General features: G+C 43.8%; 1 protein-coding gene across 1 annotated transcript in view; it reads left to right on the top strand.

Annotated features, from left to right (window-relative positions):
• The window catches only part of LOC146073026 (dual oxidase 1-like), a 109,260-nt gene that overhangs the window by 84,814 nt on the left and 10,786 nt on the right, over positions 1-13,660 (top strand). Inside the window, exons 24-26 of the mRNA XM_083180200.1 lie at positions 2,270-2,500; positions 4,948-5,047; positions 7,587-7,636. Coding sequence (XP_083036326.1) covers positions 2,270-2,500; positions 4,948-5,047; positions 7,587-7,636 — 381 coding nt within the window. The remainder of the gene's footprint in view (positions 1-2,269; positions 2,501-4,947; positions 5,048-7,586; positions 7,637-13,660) is intronic.

The following is a 13,660-nucleotide window of genomic DNA, read 5'->3' as shown; positions in this document are numbered from 1 at the left end:
GAAAGAACATTTTTTCCAGCACTTCAGGTCGAATGTAGGACCGGCAGCTCCCTCTTAATTACCCTTGCGGGCACCTGGATTCTCAGGTTTAGGATTTTCTAAGAGAGGAAAGAGGAGCGCTCCAAATAGTGCTTTATCTTTTTATTTCAATCAAAATATAAAATCCAACAGGTACATTTGAATTGGTGTCACGTACCACAATTGACGGTTAGGCACAACCGCGGGTGATTTACAGCATGGATGGGGCTGTCTCCAACAGCGACAGAAATGGCAGACAGGTGCTCTCACCACTCTCTCATCAACCATGGAGTTCAGACCGACGCCAGGCCACGCCCCTACGCGTTTCGTCACGAGGACTTCGTCAGAGGTTTTGTGATTTTGCACTGTACCATTTGCACTGAGACCTGATGAAAAGACCACTATGGGTCTTGAAACGTCGTCTTAACCTGGTGTAATGAATTTTTTATCTATACAAATATAACACTGAATCTAAAGCCCGACGAGTGCCGCCTCTTCTTTCTGACAGAACACCCGGCTGGGTACTGGAAGAAAAACCTGCGTTTGTATATATATATATATATATATATATATATATATATATATATATATATATGTAAAGGAAACAGAAGGAGCGCACCAAATGAGCAAAAATATCAAAGTTTACTAAAAACAAATAAGCAGCTCACATACATGATAATAAAAGACTGCCGGCAAATTACTGTATCGTCCAAATTGCATCCACATCAAGTATGTCCATTGGAGTGAACCAGCAAGGTAAGGCAGTGTCAGCGTGCTTCTTTGGGTCTGACACATGCGCAGACCCAACAGTAGGACTGCACATGTGCGTATACACTGAATGCATTGACTGCAACCCATAGAAGCTAGCTAGCTAGGGCTGGCGATAAGGCAGAGAGGGACTTCCCAAAGAAAGCTCGCTCTCTACTAATTGCAGTCTGGTCCAGAGGGCAAAAATACCTCCCCCCGGGGCTGCGTGTCTGTGATTGAGGTAGAAGATCCAATAGGAAGGCAATACCAGGCACAGTTAAGCCAGTAAAAGAGAGGGTTTGTGCCGGCGCTGGCTGTTTTAGGAATAATGCAATACACGGTTCTCAGAATAATATAACAATTTATTACTAACAATAGAATAACAATATAAAATGTATAAAAAGGTGAATCTCTTTGGCAATGATAAAGTTGAAGCTAGTTATCACGGGGATAATCAAATATTTGAGCTGGAATAGCTTAAAGTTCACTGTGTGAATATAAGAATTTGAGCTGTATATTACCATCCCATTTGGCCTGGTTTGGATGGCCCGATGCTGTGACGAAATGTCCAAAACAGATGTCCTATAATTTCAAGGACTCAGGATTCCCACTTATGTCCTCTTGTATGCGTCTGGATCATTTAGGGATCATGCAGTTATCCCACAGTTGAAGCAGTCCAGGAAAAAACGAGGGTCTTTGGGGAGAGATGGACAGGTCACTTGGCAGAAAGGATGATGGTGTAAGAACAGCGATATTCACAGGTGCTGATTCACAGGTGCTCAACGCGTTTCCCCGGGTATCACCGGCTTCTTCAGCCAGTGCATCCACAGACTGCAACTGGCTTCCTTTGGGTGGTGGATTTCAGTAAGTGGGCTGCATTAGGTTAAATCTGCCACTGCACAATAGTAAGGCTTGAAGCACTAGTACTATTTAGTGCCATTGCACACTATTTCTGCAAGAATTTACACAGGTAAAGGTATGGATTTGCAAAGACGACAGCATTTTATGGCAGGCGGAGCTGGATGGATTGAAGCAATACTTGTGATTTAGGTAAATGAATAAACCTAAATATGCAGCGCAAGTAAAATAGAATTTACACTTGAGCGCACACTCCACAGATGAAACATGATATTTGGAAAACAGAATGAGGTAAATTTTTTGGGAGACAATTTAGCTCCTCTCTAATTTTAAAAGATAACAACATTAAATACCATTGTATTATCTCATAGCTATCTTGATTAATTTAATCATTTAAAAATTGAGATTAAGCCATGATGAAAGCAACTAAAAAGCTGATCCTAAAGTAGTAGTAGAACGAACTTTAAAAGCTACATCTTTACTGTATCCATTGTAAGTGTATCCAGCCAAACCAAGTTCCATATAAAAAGTGTTTGCTTTTACTTTTTCTTGTATTTAAAATGTAACTACAAGTTGTACCTTATAATGTCGTCAGCAATAATGTCATATACTCTTCTACATTTTTAAATGTTTCTGTGTTCCACAGATTATGGTTTTGCATCTCCAACATCTGGAATAGCTGACGTCACATATATAGGTCTCATAATATCTCGGGGTTCAGCTGCCAGCATTTCATTAATGTTCTCTTACATTCTTCTGACAATGTGCCGGAACCTTATAACGTTCCTTCGAGAGACTTTCCTGAACCAATACATTCCATTTGATGCGGCTGTAGATTTTCACCGTTGGATAGCCATGAGTGCACTATTCCTTAGCAGTAAGATTCATATCGATTTCACTAAAATAATATATGTAAGAAACCAAGACTACATATATATATATATATATATATATATATATGATTAAGGAAGAGAAGAGGTTCCCAAGCGTGGGCCTGAAGACACCCCAGCATTCCAGGTTTTAAGTATATCCATGGCTCAGCACAGATGGTTAAATCAGATTGACTAAGGTGTTGGAAATACTTAAAACCTGGGCGATTGGGGTGCTTGGGAACATCTGGTTTAATGTTTTATGCTTCAGAAAATAAATATAGAAAACTGTAAACCTGTAAACTGTATAATTATATATATATATATATATATATATATATATATATATATATATGGACTAGTAGTTGGGGGTCTGTTGCACAAGACTGGAAGAGTCTTGGTAATAAAAGTGGCCCCCTGTTGTATATGTTGGTGAATGCAACAGGGGTGTGCTACCAAGGACAAAGATGGATAACAATTAAAAATAGGAAAGAGGATGGTTTGTCACTAGGTGGTGCACCAGTTGTAAGAAACAAGAATAATTAAATATAACTTTTATTGTTTATAAGTTAAAAACTGCGAAATATGACAAACAACATGTAACATAAACACAAGTGAATACAGTGAAATTTAAAAAAGCATCTGCCTATTGTGCGTAATGTTAACCTATTAATATAGGTGACACCTTACAATTATTACCTTTAACAAAGATTAATGATATCACTAGATATATATCTATATGAGGGAGAGGTGTCTTAATATTTCTAATGAAGTCTGTGTATAATTAATTTCAAATGATCGGTCCTAACAGGGTCTGTTAAATGGTTAGATTCACTTAATGTGATTTTGTGTCAAGAGAGTGTCAGTTTGGGAGCTGAATCTGTAACTTTGTTCAGAAAGAATCAATGTATAGCTACTACCAATTAACTTTTAGGTAGTGATACCAACAATTAGAGTCCCTTATGGTACGGGGACATCAATGAATATGTTAATCATAGGTGCCGCATAACAAATGAGAGGAATGTTAATGCAAACAAACACATTTAATTTTATTATTGCAATCTTATGCTTTCTAAAGCATAGCAGTTACAATGTTATAGACACTTGCGTGATATATGACTGCTGGTACAGACTGCTAACATGTGGCTGCCCTGTTAGATTGTTGGGACCTCATAATCAGACAAGGTCTTCACACTTGATCTAAGCCAAAAGGCAGAGAAGCGATCAGACAAGGTCTTAATATAAATAAATCGAATACGTTGATGTGTCATTCCCCAATAGTGGTGGGGTGATATGATGTTGCCGTCAGCAGTGTTACCCTGTGTTAGGGATACAGACTTGGGGGCAGACTGATGTTCACAACCAACACACTCAGTGCTGTTCATCGGTTAAGCTGTGGCTGAATACGGTGCTACACAATGAGTACATTAGAGTCCTGAAAGGACTAGTTATGCATATAGTATACACAGACAACAAATAGAGGCAGTGCTAGGAAGATGCCAGCATGACTGGTTGGCCGGCGTACGCTTCGCAGATCTTCCTCAGGGCAAACCGTGCATACAGCATTAATCCACAACAGGGAATTCCCTGGTCATTCCCTGTTTTGGACTCATGCTGTATGCACATCCTCTCTATTTCACTATTTAATGATGATGGTCTCACTCAGCTGAGCTCATACGTTATTTTCAGAAGATAATCACTTTTGTGTTCTTTTGGACACCCTAAATCTTTTCTGGATGTCATTTTGGATAACCTATAGTTATGTCGGTGGCATTGTTGCCCCTGATGAAGTCATGGTCATGACGAAACGTGTCAGGCTTTCCACTTTGACCAAATCTAACAATCCACCAAAGATGTCATTGTATTGACTTATTATCAATAATGTACATGTAAAATTCTGTGCACATCTGTTTGCCCAAAAGGGCTATTTTTATGTCATTTTTTATCAATTTTATGTATTAAATATTATTTGTGAACTTAATTATTTTATTATTCTAGTGCCCTCCCTCTGAAACCCCACTTCTCTTGCATATATATATATATATATATATATATATATATATATATATATATATATATATAGTCTCGTAAGAAGGAACAGACAGCGGCACTCCAAGGGTTTTCAACAGCGTGTATTAAAGCAAACCAACGTTTCGGGGTATCATTCACCCCTTTGTCAAGGTTTAAGTGCAATAACGGTTATTGCACTTAAACCTTGACAAAGGGGTGAATGATACCCCGAAACGTTGGTTTGCTTTAATACACGCTGTTGAAAACCCTTGGAGTGCCGCTGTCTGTTCCTTCTTACGAGACTACCTGTTTGTTCCAGAAGGCACCCAGGTACTGAATCCCAGCTGAGGGAGTGCCAGGCCGTCTACCTCTCTATATATATATATATATATATATATATATATATATATAATATAAAATTGTGTCTATTCTTTTTCTCTTTTAGTTTTACACACACTGGGGCATTTAGTTAATGTGTACATCTTCACTATCACTCCTCTTAGCGTCCTCTCCTGCCTCTTCCCTAAAGTGTTTGAAGATAATGGGTAAGTTGCACCATGATGTTAATCAGAAATGGAAAGTATTGGTTAATATATTGGTAAATGATAATGCTTATTATTTAAGATTACAAAAGTCATGATTATTTCTTGGATTATAAATTCTTTTTCTGGTAAATCTGGAGCCCTCTACATAATACGATTAATGGATATATAGGAAAATGTTTTCTTTCTTAAGTTGAGAAAATAGTTGACATTTTATTAGTATTGAATAAACAGTTGTAAGACTGCTCTACTCAACAGTGGCTCTATTCAGTCAAGATCACTAAAAATACAGGATTCTGATCTTACTATTTAGCAAAAATGATTGCTTGGTCTTATTGACTTATCTTTAATGTAGCTCATCATAAAGTTCAGCAGAGCTGAAACGCATATTATATCAGTGGCATAGATACTGTAAGGCAGCCCCCGCTACCGCTTGGGGGAGCAGGGGCTGCGTGGGCGCCGGCACCCGCCCGGGCCCGGCACACACACTGACTGAGTCTGCAATCCTGCAGTCAGCCACACTGTGTAGAGCAGGCTTTCCCAACCACGGTCCTCAAGGCACACCAACAGTGCAGGTTTTGTAGATATCCAGGCTTGAGCACAGGTGACTTAATTAGTATCTGAGGGATTCTGATTAAACCATCTGTGCTGAAGCCTGGATATCACTAAAACATGCACTGTTGGTGTGGCCTGAGGACCGTGGTTGGGAATGCCTGGTGTAGAGCCTGGCTGCTGCTGCCCGTGCTGCCAGCCTAAGTACAGGCGAGTCGGCTTCGGCGCGGGCGTGGGCATCAGTAAAAAAAAAAAGAAATCCCTACTTGGGTGACGGGTGGGCGGTCGCATGGGAGGAAGGTCGGCAGCTGTCACCAGTGATCGGTGATCAGTGTGTCCAGCACCGCAGTGGGCGGGCGTGCGTCGGTGATCAGTGTGTCCAGCACCGCAGCGGGCGGGCGTCGGTGATCAGTGTCCAGCACCGCAGCGGGCGGGCGTCGGTGATCAGTGTGTCCAGCACCGGAGCGGTGGACAGCAGTAGAGCAGCGGCAATTACAACTTTAAAATAAAGTGTCAAATGACTGCACGGCTATTGATTGGCTTAGATAGAGCACTCTCAGCCAATCAGCGGCCTCCTTCCGCTGTGGTGCCGGGAGTAGTGATGGGGCAAAATATATGTATGGAGTCCGTGTACTGATGTATAGGGACATCTAGATGGGGAAGTGGTGATTATCAGAATTTTTTTTTTAAATCTATAAATATATATATATATATATATATATATATTACACACACACACACAAATATAGACTGTGTGATGGCCTGGCACTCCACACAGTGTTCAGCCACTTTGGTGCCCCCCGCAATGGTGAGGTACTATGTTCGGAAGAAGCAGTGGCACTCTGAAGTCTGATATACTGCAAAAATTATGTTTAATGGAAAAAAAAAACAAATGTCTCAAAGGACCAATGTTTTGGGGCCACACTTGCCCCTCAAGGTGACAAAGTTATGTGTGTGGCCCCGAAACGTTGGTCCTTTTGAGACATTTGTAGTTTGTGCATTAAATATACTTTTTGCCATATACCAAACTTCAGAATGCCACTGCTTCTTCCGAATATGTATATATATATATATATATATATATATATATTTCATTTTTTGGTCTTACCAAAATGCCATGGGGGGGGGGGGGGGGTGCGACAAACTTTTTGGCAGGGGGGAGCAAAATTTATAGTTACACCACTGTATTATATAGTTACATGTCAAACATTATTTGTTCAACGTTGGATGTTTGGTCACAGAGGGCGAGATGTACTTAGCCTGAAAAGTGATAAAATGGAGAGTGATAAATCACCAACCAATCAGCTCCTACCTGAAATTTTTCAAACAAAGCTTGTAACATGGCAGTTATGAGCTGATTTATCACTCTCCATTTTAAGAGGGTATGGTATAACTTACCAACAATCAGGATTCCGCCATGCTGCTGGCTCGCCACCTATTCTATTCTCCCTCTATGGGGGTTGTGGACCCCCATGAGGGAAAATAGCCCATGTAAGTCTGGATTCCAACTGTTGGGATACTGACAGTCAGGATTCCTTTGTCAGAATCCAGACTGTCAGGGACTCATCCGGCATCCCATTCTGGACTCCTGGACCACACTCTATGCCAGAAATAGAGTAGACAGGTAGCATCCTCATGGAAAGCACAGTCCAGAACCTGAACCAAAGGAGGACATGTGCAATACCATCTGTTTAGAAGAGGCCCCATTCTGCTCTATTTACACTAGAGCTGAAGCCTCAGAAATGGGAGAGGTCTCCTGGTCCTGAAGCAGATCTGTTGTACTTTAATGTATTATAACAGTCTAGGTAAAAAAAAATTGTAATTACACATAAAAAAAGTAGTCACATGTTTGTATAAACAAAGAAATGGATTGGTTGTTTGTTCTATGCATTCCACTGATTAATGTTAAAATACAAAGATTATTCATTGTTTAAAAAAAAAATAGAATTGTAAATGTATTGTTGCTGACATCTTTATTTATTATCAATAGATCTGAATACCCACAAAAGTACTATTGGTGGTTCTTTGAGACTGTTCCAGGTAAGCCATCCTATTCAGATAATTGTAATACATCTAGATAGAAAACAAGAAAATATCTGATACTCAGCTGTTTCTGCAATACTGGCCCAGGGATGCAAATGTTTACTAACTTCTTCACTGAGAAGGTTGATATAGATTTGGGCAAGAGATAAACAGCTAGTTAAGGGGCCTACACACGGGGCAATTTTAGGGCATTTTCTAAGCGATCTCACTAGACTGCTTAGAAAATACCCCTACATCGCTCCATGTGTAGGAACCATAGCGACGTGCGTCACTTTTGCCCGGTGACTAATATCCAGCATGCTTGATAAATCCATTTAATCACCGATCAGGGCCAGTGTTCTTACAGGAGAACACTGGTCTTGAAGGATTACTCAGCAGACAGTGCTGACAAATCGCTGTGCAGAGCTATTTGCTGAGCGATATACATTGCTCAGATCACTGAGCAGTATCACCCCGTGTGTAGACCCTTTACATTGCACATGGTCAGTGGAACACATTAGCATTCAGTTCCAATTTAAAAAATAAAAATTATAAATCATTCAACATTAAAAATAATGCTTCTCCAACAAAGTCATAATCACAGGATGATGATAACAGAAAATGTGCTTTGACGGTACATATGTTGCCATGATATTAGTTAAATATACTTATCCATACAAAAAACTTGAGCTGATTCAGCCAGTTTATAACCGCCAATGGACAATTTAGCAATTTGATGCAAGTAACCCTTGACCACAGCTGACTACAATGCAGAGAACCCCATAGTGCTATATTGTGGAGTTCATCCACAGCGAGCACTTAAGACCTACTGTACTGAAATTCAGTTCACCTCAACTAAATTTTAATGAACTATTAACAGAACATGTAGTACTGCATGCAACTGATTATCTAACTCTCTCTCTATATATATATATATATATATTAATATATATATATATATATATATATATATATACACACACAAAAACACACACACACCTTAATTGCAGCTAACAAACGTATGATAAGATTATTTGTATATAACCTATCCTGAATAGGTTATAGAACCTATTTATTAGACTGCTTAAATCTATCTCTATACTGTTATTTATTCACCAAAACAGCATGGGTGAAATGTAATAGGGTGAGAGAATCAGAAAGTGAGAGATTTTGTTTTGTTTTTAAAGCGGCAATCATTTACACTACAAAATCAAACTGGTTTTGCAGTGTAAATAATTGCCGCTTTAAAAAAACTGGAGAATTCTTACCAACTCTCTCACTTTCTTATAAACTCCCCATCAGGTATCCCTCAGGTCCGTACCTTTCCATCTCACCATAAACATTAAACCTACACCTTAACACTATACTTATCTAATAAAAAAGACACAGACACAAGTGCTGGCGTTTCAAAATGAATGTCAATTTATTTTGACAATTAAACTAACTATATATATAATGGTGGCGGCACCAAAGAACGGTCATTATAGGAAAGTGGGGTAAAGATGTTACCATACACACCATCGCTGGTGATCGCTCTCCCCGGTCATCCACTCGTTGCTAGTGGTGACCACCACCCCGGGCGGGAGCATGGCCGATGACCATCGATGTCAGGAGAGAGCGACACCCCACTATCTACACACACACATCAAGATCTTACAAGGATGACCGTTCTTTACCGCCGCCGGAGAGGAAAAGAAATAGGGAAGGGTGGGCGGGGCTTTTTCAGACAGAGGAAGACTTCCTGTGAGTATGATCCTTTTCTTCCCTGTCTATACTCCTCCCACCACTCTGATAGGCCTTGTGCCCATCCTATCAGCATATCAGCTGACCTTCCAGCGTAACCTGGGGAACCATCAGGGGTTTATGCTCACTCAGTGCTTATTCAGCATTCGTGGTTCTTAAACTCCCCATCAGGTATCCCTCAGGTCCGTACCTTTCCATCTCACCATAAACATTAAACCTACACCTTAACACTATACTTATCTAATAAAAAAGACACAGACACAAGTGCTGGCGTTTCAAAATGAATGTCAATTTATTTTGACAATTAAACTAACTATATATATAATGGTGGCGGCACCAAAGAACGGTCATTATAGGAAAGTGGGGTAAAGATGTTACCATACACACCATCGCTGGTGATCGCTCTCCCCGGTCATCCACTCGTTGCTAGTGGTGACCACCACCCCGGGCGGGAGCATGGCCGATGACCATCGATGTCAGGAGAGAGCGACACCCCACTATCTACACACACACATCAAGATCTTACAAGGATGACCGTTCTTTACCGCCAAAGCTAGGCCCTAAGCCGCAGCACCGCCACCAAGTAGGAAAAACGCTCAGCACTGTGCATCTAACCAACTAAAGACATCGCCCAAAAACAGAGCCACGCCTTCCGGGCTCAGATGAACACCATCGCTCCTATACAGCGCACTCCGCTGAAAGCTGATGGCGTCATGGCGAATAACACCCCCGCCATTGGTCAGCAGATACTTCTCAACTGCAGCGTTAACCGTCTTCCGTGAACGCTCCAGGCGGGGGCAGGACATCACATTCCTTCACACTATCCTCGATATAATGGAGGACCACACCAACTTTCATGCAGGCAAATACAAAGAAATAAAATAGAGGTCCCGCACAATCACTGAGCGTAGCTCAAGAGCGGCCACCCGCCCTAAGTCATTGCCACCCAGGTGGACTATGATGACTCTCGGGACCCCAAAATTTCTCAGGGCTCGACTCAGCCCAGCCTGCAGCCCTTTTCATAGCATACCTCTCTCTCACCCAGCCACCTAACCTCCCCAGCTTGACCAAACACGCGTACATCAGATACTATGTTTGCCCAGGAAGCCCAATAGACAAAGGAATGGCCAATCATCCAAATGGACTTAACGTCCTGTCGACCTGAAATATTTAAAAGAGGTTAGAAGGCTGTCGACAAGCTTGCATACCATGCATTCCCACGCTTGTTAGAGAGATGAATGAGAAAAACCGTGGCCGACCAGCTCTTGAGGCACAAAACACACCGTCTGGAGTAAACTAACAGGTACGCCATGCCAGATTGTAATTATAGCCGAATTGTGCCCCCAGACGGATGTGAAAACACACCTCAAGGCCCCCACTGTAAGTTGACGAGCGCTTATGCGTCCAGTCGACCATGGTGAAAAGTGACAGATAAAGCTGGCCGAATGTACCTCCGAAATGCTGCCGAGCGCCATCGACCCAGAGATTGAATCTCTGCGTCGGAGCGGCCCTCCGCAGCCGCCGAGGTAGCAGCCCCAATCCTACAGGAATGAGACCCGAATTCCTTAGGATCGAGACCCGTGGCCTCCAGCGCCCGTCCCAAGACGTGACAAAAACTGGTATTTGGTGAGCGGTGACCCATCCTCGTGCATCCGCCATGCGCCTGGAAGGTCTGGGCGCACCTGGGCGAAGGCCGAGACCAACGTCACAGGGCACGCCCTTTTCACCGTGCACGGGAGCAAGGACAGCCACCGCCCCCTCCCAGCCTGGTCCGTCTTAGCTCGTCGCAGGTGACATAGCACCGAATCCACATGGACCACCAGGTCATCCACGGTCAGTGGTGAGGGCATTCGCTTTGACGGCGCCACCAGCTCACCAAACCTGAAGGCACCATGATACGCCTTTGCATACGCCATTCGGAACAGCAGGACCTCATAGTCAGGCCAGCAAAAAGTCCCTCAGGGCACCCAGCAAGGCTGGGAGCAATGTCAAATCAATTGGTCGCCCGCAGTCTGGGAGTGCCGGCGAGGCGCGCAGCCGTCCACGCAATGCACTGGGCACCAGAAAGGACCGGGACGGGTCCGCCCTACCATGCCGATACAAAAGAAAGGCACCCCTGCCATCATCCTGCGTACTGAGGCAACAACGCCCCAAGGAGTACCAACTCCAGACAACGGCCACCATAGCCGTACCAGGTGTCTTACCTGCATGAGGGGCAGACAGCCTAAACTGCTCCCCCTCGTGCCATCCTCCCTGATGGCACCACAATGTCTCGGGCATTATAGCCCTCATGGCTAGCCCCTCCATTCCATGCTAATCACCTGAAGTGCCTGCCTCCGGCATGAGGCTCACCTCTGTGGACATGCCAGGGGCCCCAACAGCCGAGTTCCAGGAACAACCACCGGAGGAGGATCTGGCCCGCCCTGTGAGGCCTAAGTGGCAAACGGCCTGAGCTCCTGTGCCACTGCACACGTTGGGGGCACAATTACGGGCGCCACACTGAAGAGGCTGTAACCCCAGGCAGCTCATCAGGGCAGGCAAAATAACAGGGTTGGGAGCTGGCAGAGCCCCAGTAGGGGAAAGCCCAGACCTGCGGTCCATGAGGAATTCAAAAGGGGCCATAAACTGCCGTACTCTCTTACAGGCAGTAGGTGGCAGGGGCCCTACACCGCGCCAGCCCAACAAAGGGGAAGTATTTTCGGGAACTACCCGAGACCCCCTTTCAGCGCTGCCTCGGGGGACCAGCCCGGTCCTCCGCAGCCATCGTCGCCTGGCCGGTCCTGCAGAAGGCATGTCCCCGGGGATGGACAGGAGTGACCGGGGTCCCACAATAGGGGAAGGGGGGTGGCCGTCCCCGGTAGCCTGCACTACCAGCCCTACATCCCTGTCACACGTCACCCCGCAGGCCAGTCTAGAGGGAGAATATACAAACATCTCACAGTTGGAGCCATGGTGGGAACCAAACCAATGCCATCGGTGCTGTGAAGCAGTGATGCTAACCATTCCACCATCTGTACTGCCGGGAATGCCAGAGGGGCGTGCAGTGATCGTGGCAGTATTACCCCGCCCCATGCCTCTAACGGCCTCACTATATAATATGGTGGTGCCCCTTATGGGAGTCGAAGCCTGCCTCATGGCGTTAACCATCGCGCCAAGATGCTGTACCTCCCCAATGTCGGGGACTGGGCAGTGGCATCATCCCAGCGGCCCTGCCGCCCCCGGGGTAGCTGCGCCATGGGCACTAGCTCTGCCCAACCCCCCGGGCTGCCAGGAGGTCCTGGCGCCATTGCCGCGGCCTACCCCTTAGTGATGGAAATCTAGTTCATTTTAGTGACTATTTCATTATGATCTAGTTCCCCAAAAGATTAGCTCAGAAGCTACCATATATATATACTCGAGGATAAGCTCACTGTTCAATAACATTTTTATGCTGAAAATTGCCCGTCTCGGCTTATACTCAATTGAGGGTCCCACTCGAGTCAATAAGCTTTCCCAGTTTTCGATGTAGACTTAGGTGCTTAGTCTTATATTCGGGACGACCCCCACTCGAGCCTACATACGGCAGTCCGTCCGGCTCATTATCCCATCAGAGACTGAGAGGCGTGATTAGAACTAGATGAACCAGACTAACTTATTACACGCAGAGCAGGGATTTTAAATATTCGCTCATTGGAGGAGTAATATCCTTGTTAGGATGATCAGATGGGAAATAATCTGATTTATTAAACCTATTTAGAAGCAGTAAATTATACAGCACCCTTATACCCACTTCACACTGCGCTGAACGGTATATTGCCGTTGTTAGCTGATTTACCGGTGAAAGATCACCGATATTCCAAAACAGTCCTACGCGTTTTAGGGCCATTTGTTATGCAGTGAGAATGGCTCGAAACGGTATTTAGCAAAAACAAACATCAGACTACAGACCCGTCCCCTACCTACTGCCTTGAAACGTGTTGAGGGGATCAAACGGGTTGATTGATGTGAATGGTATTCAAATGGCATTCAAAGCGGCCATCTACTGCAATGTCAATGCTGAGACCTGTCTTGAATACCGCCTTAAATACAGCTTTGTAAAGCGTTTAGGCAGTGCTAAAGCGCACTATAGGGACCTACTCTTTGTTTAGCTCTACCAAACTTATCCCCTTTTGGTTATTATTTTAACTTCCATAATATGCCATTGAAATCCCAAATTCAGAGCAATATACTGTCACTATTTGCTTTCAACATACAGTATGTAACATGTCCCTTTCCCCCAATGTAACTGACTTTAGAGAGAGATAAAGTAAGAGTTTGCAA

This window comes from Crinia signifera, chromosome 4, assembly GCF_055691185.1.
Source record: "Crinia signifera chromosome 4, ASM5569118v1, whole genome shotgun sequence".
Taxonomy (NCBI): domain Eukaryota; kingdom Metazoa; phylum Chordata; class Amphibia; order Anura; family Myobatrachidae; genus Crinia; species Crinia signifera.
The sequence above is the reverse complement of the archived record's forward strand: the minus strand, read 5'-3'. Positions and strand labels throughout refer to the sequence as shown.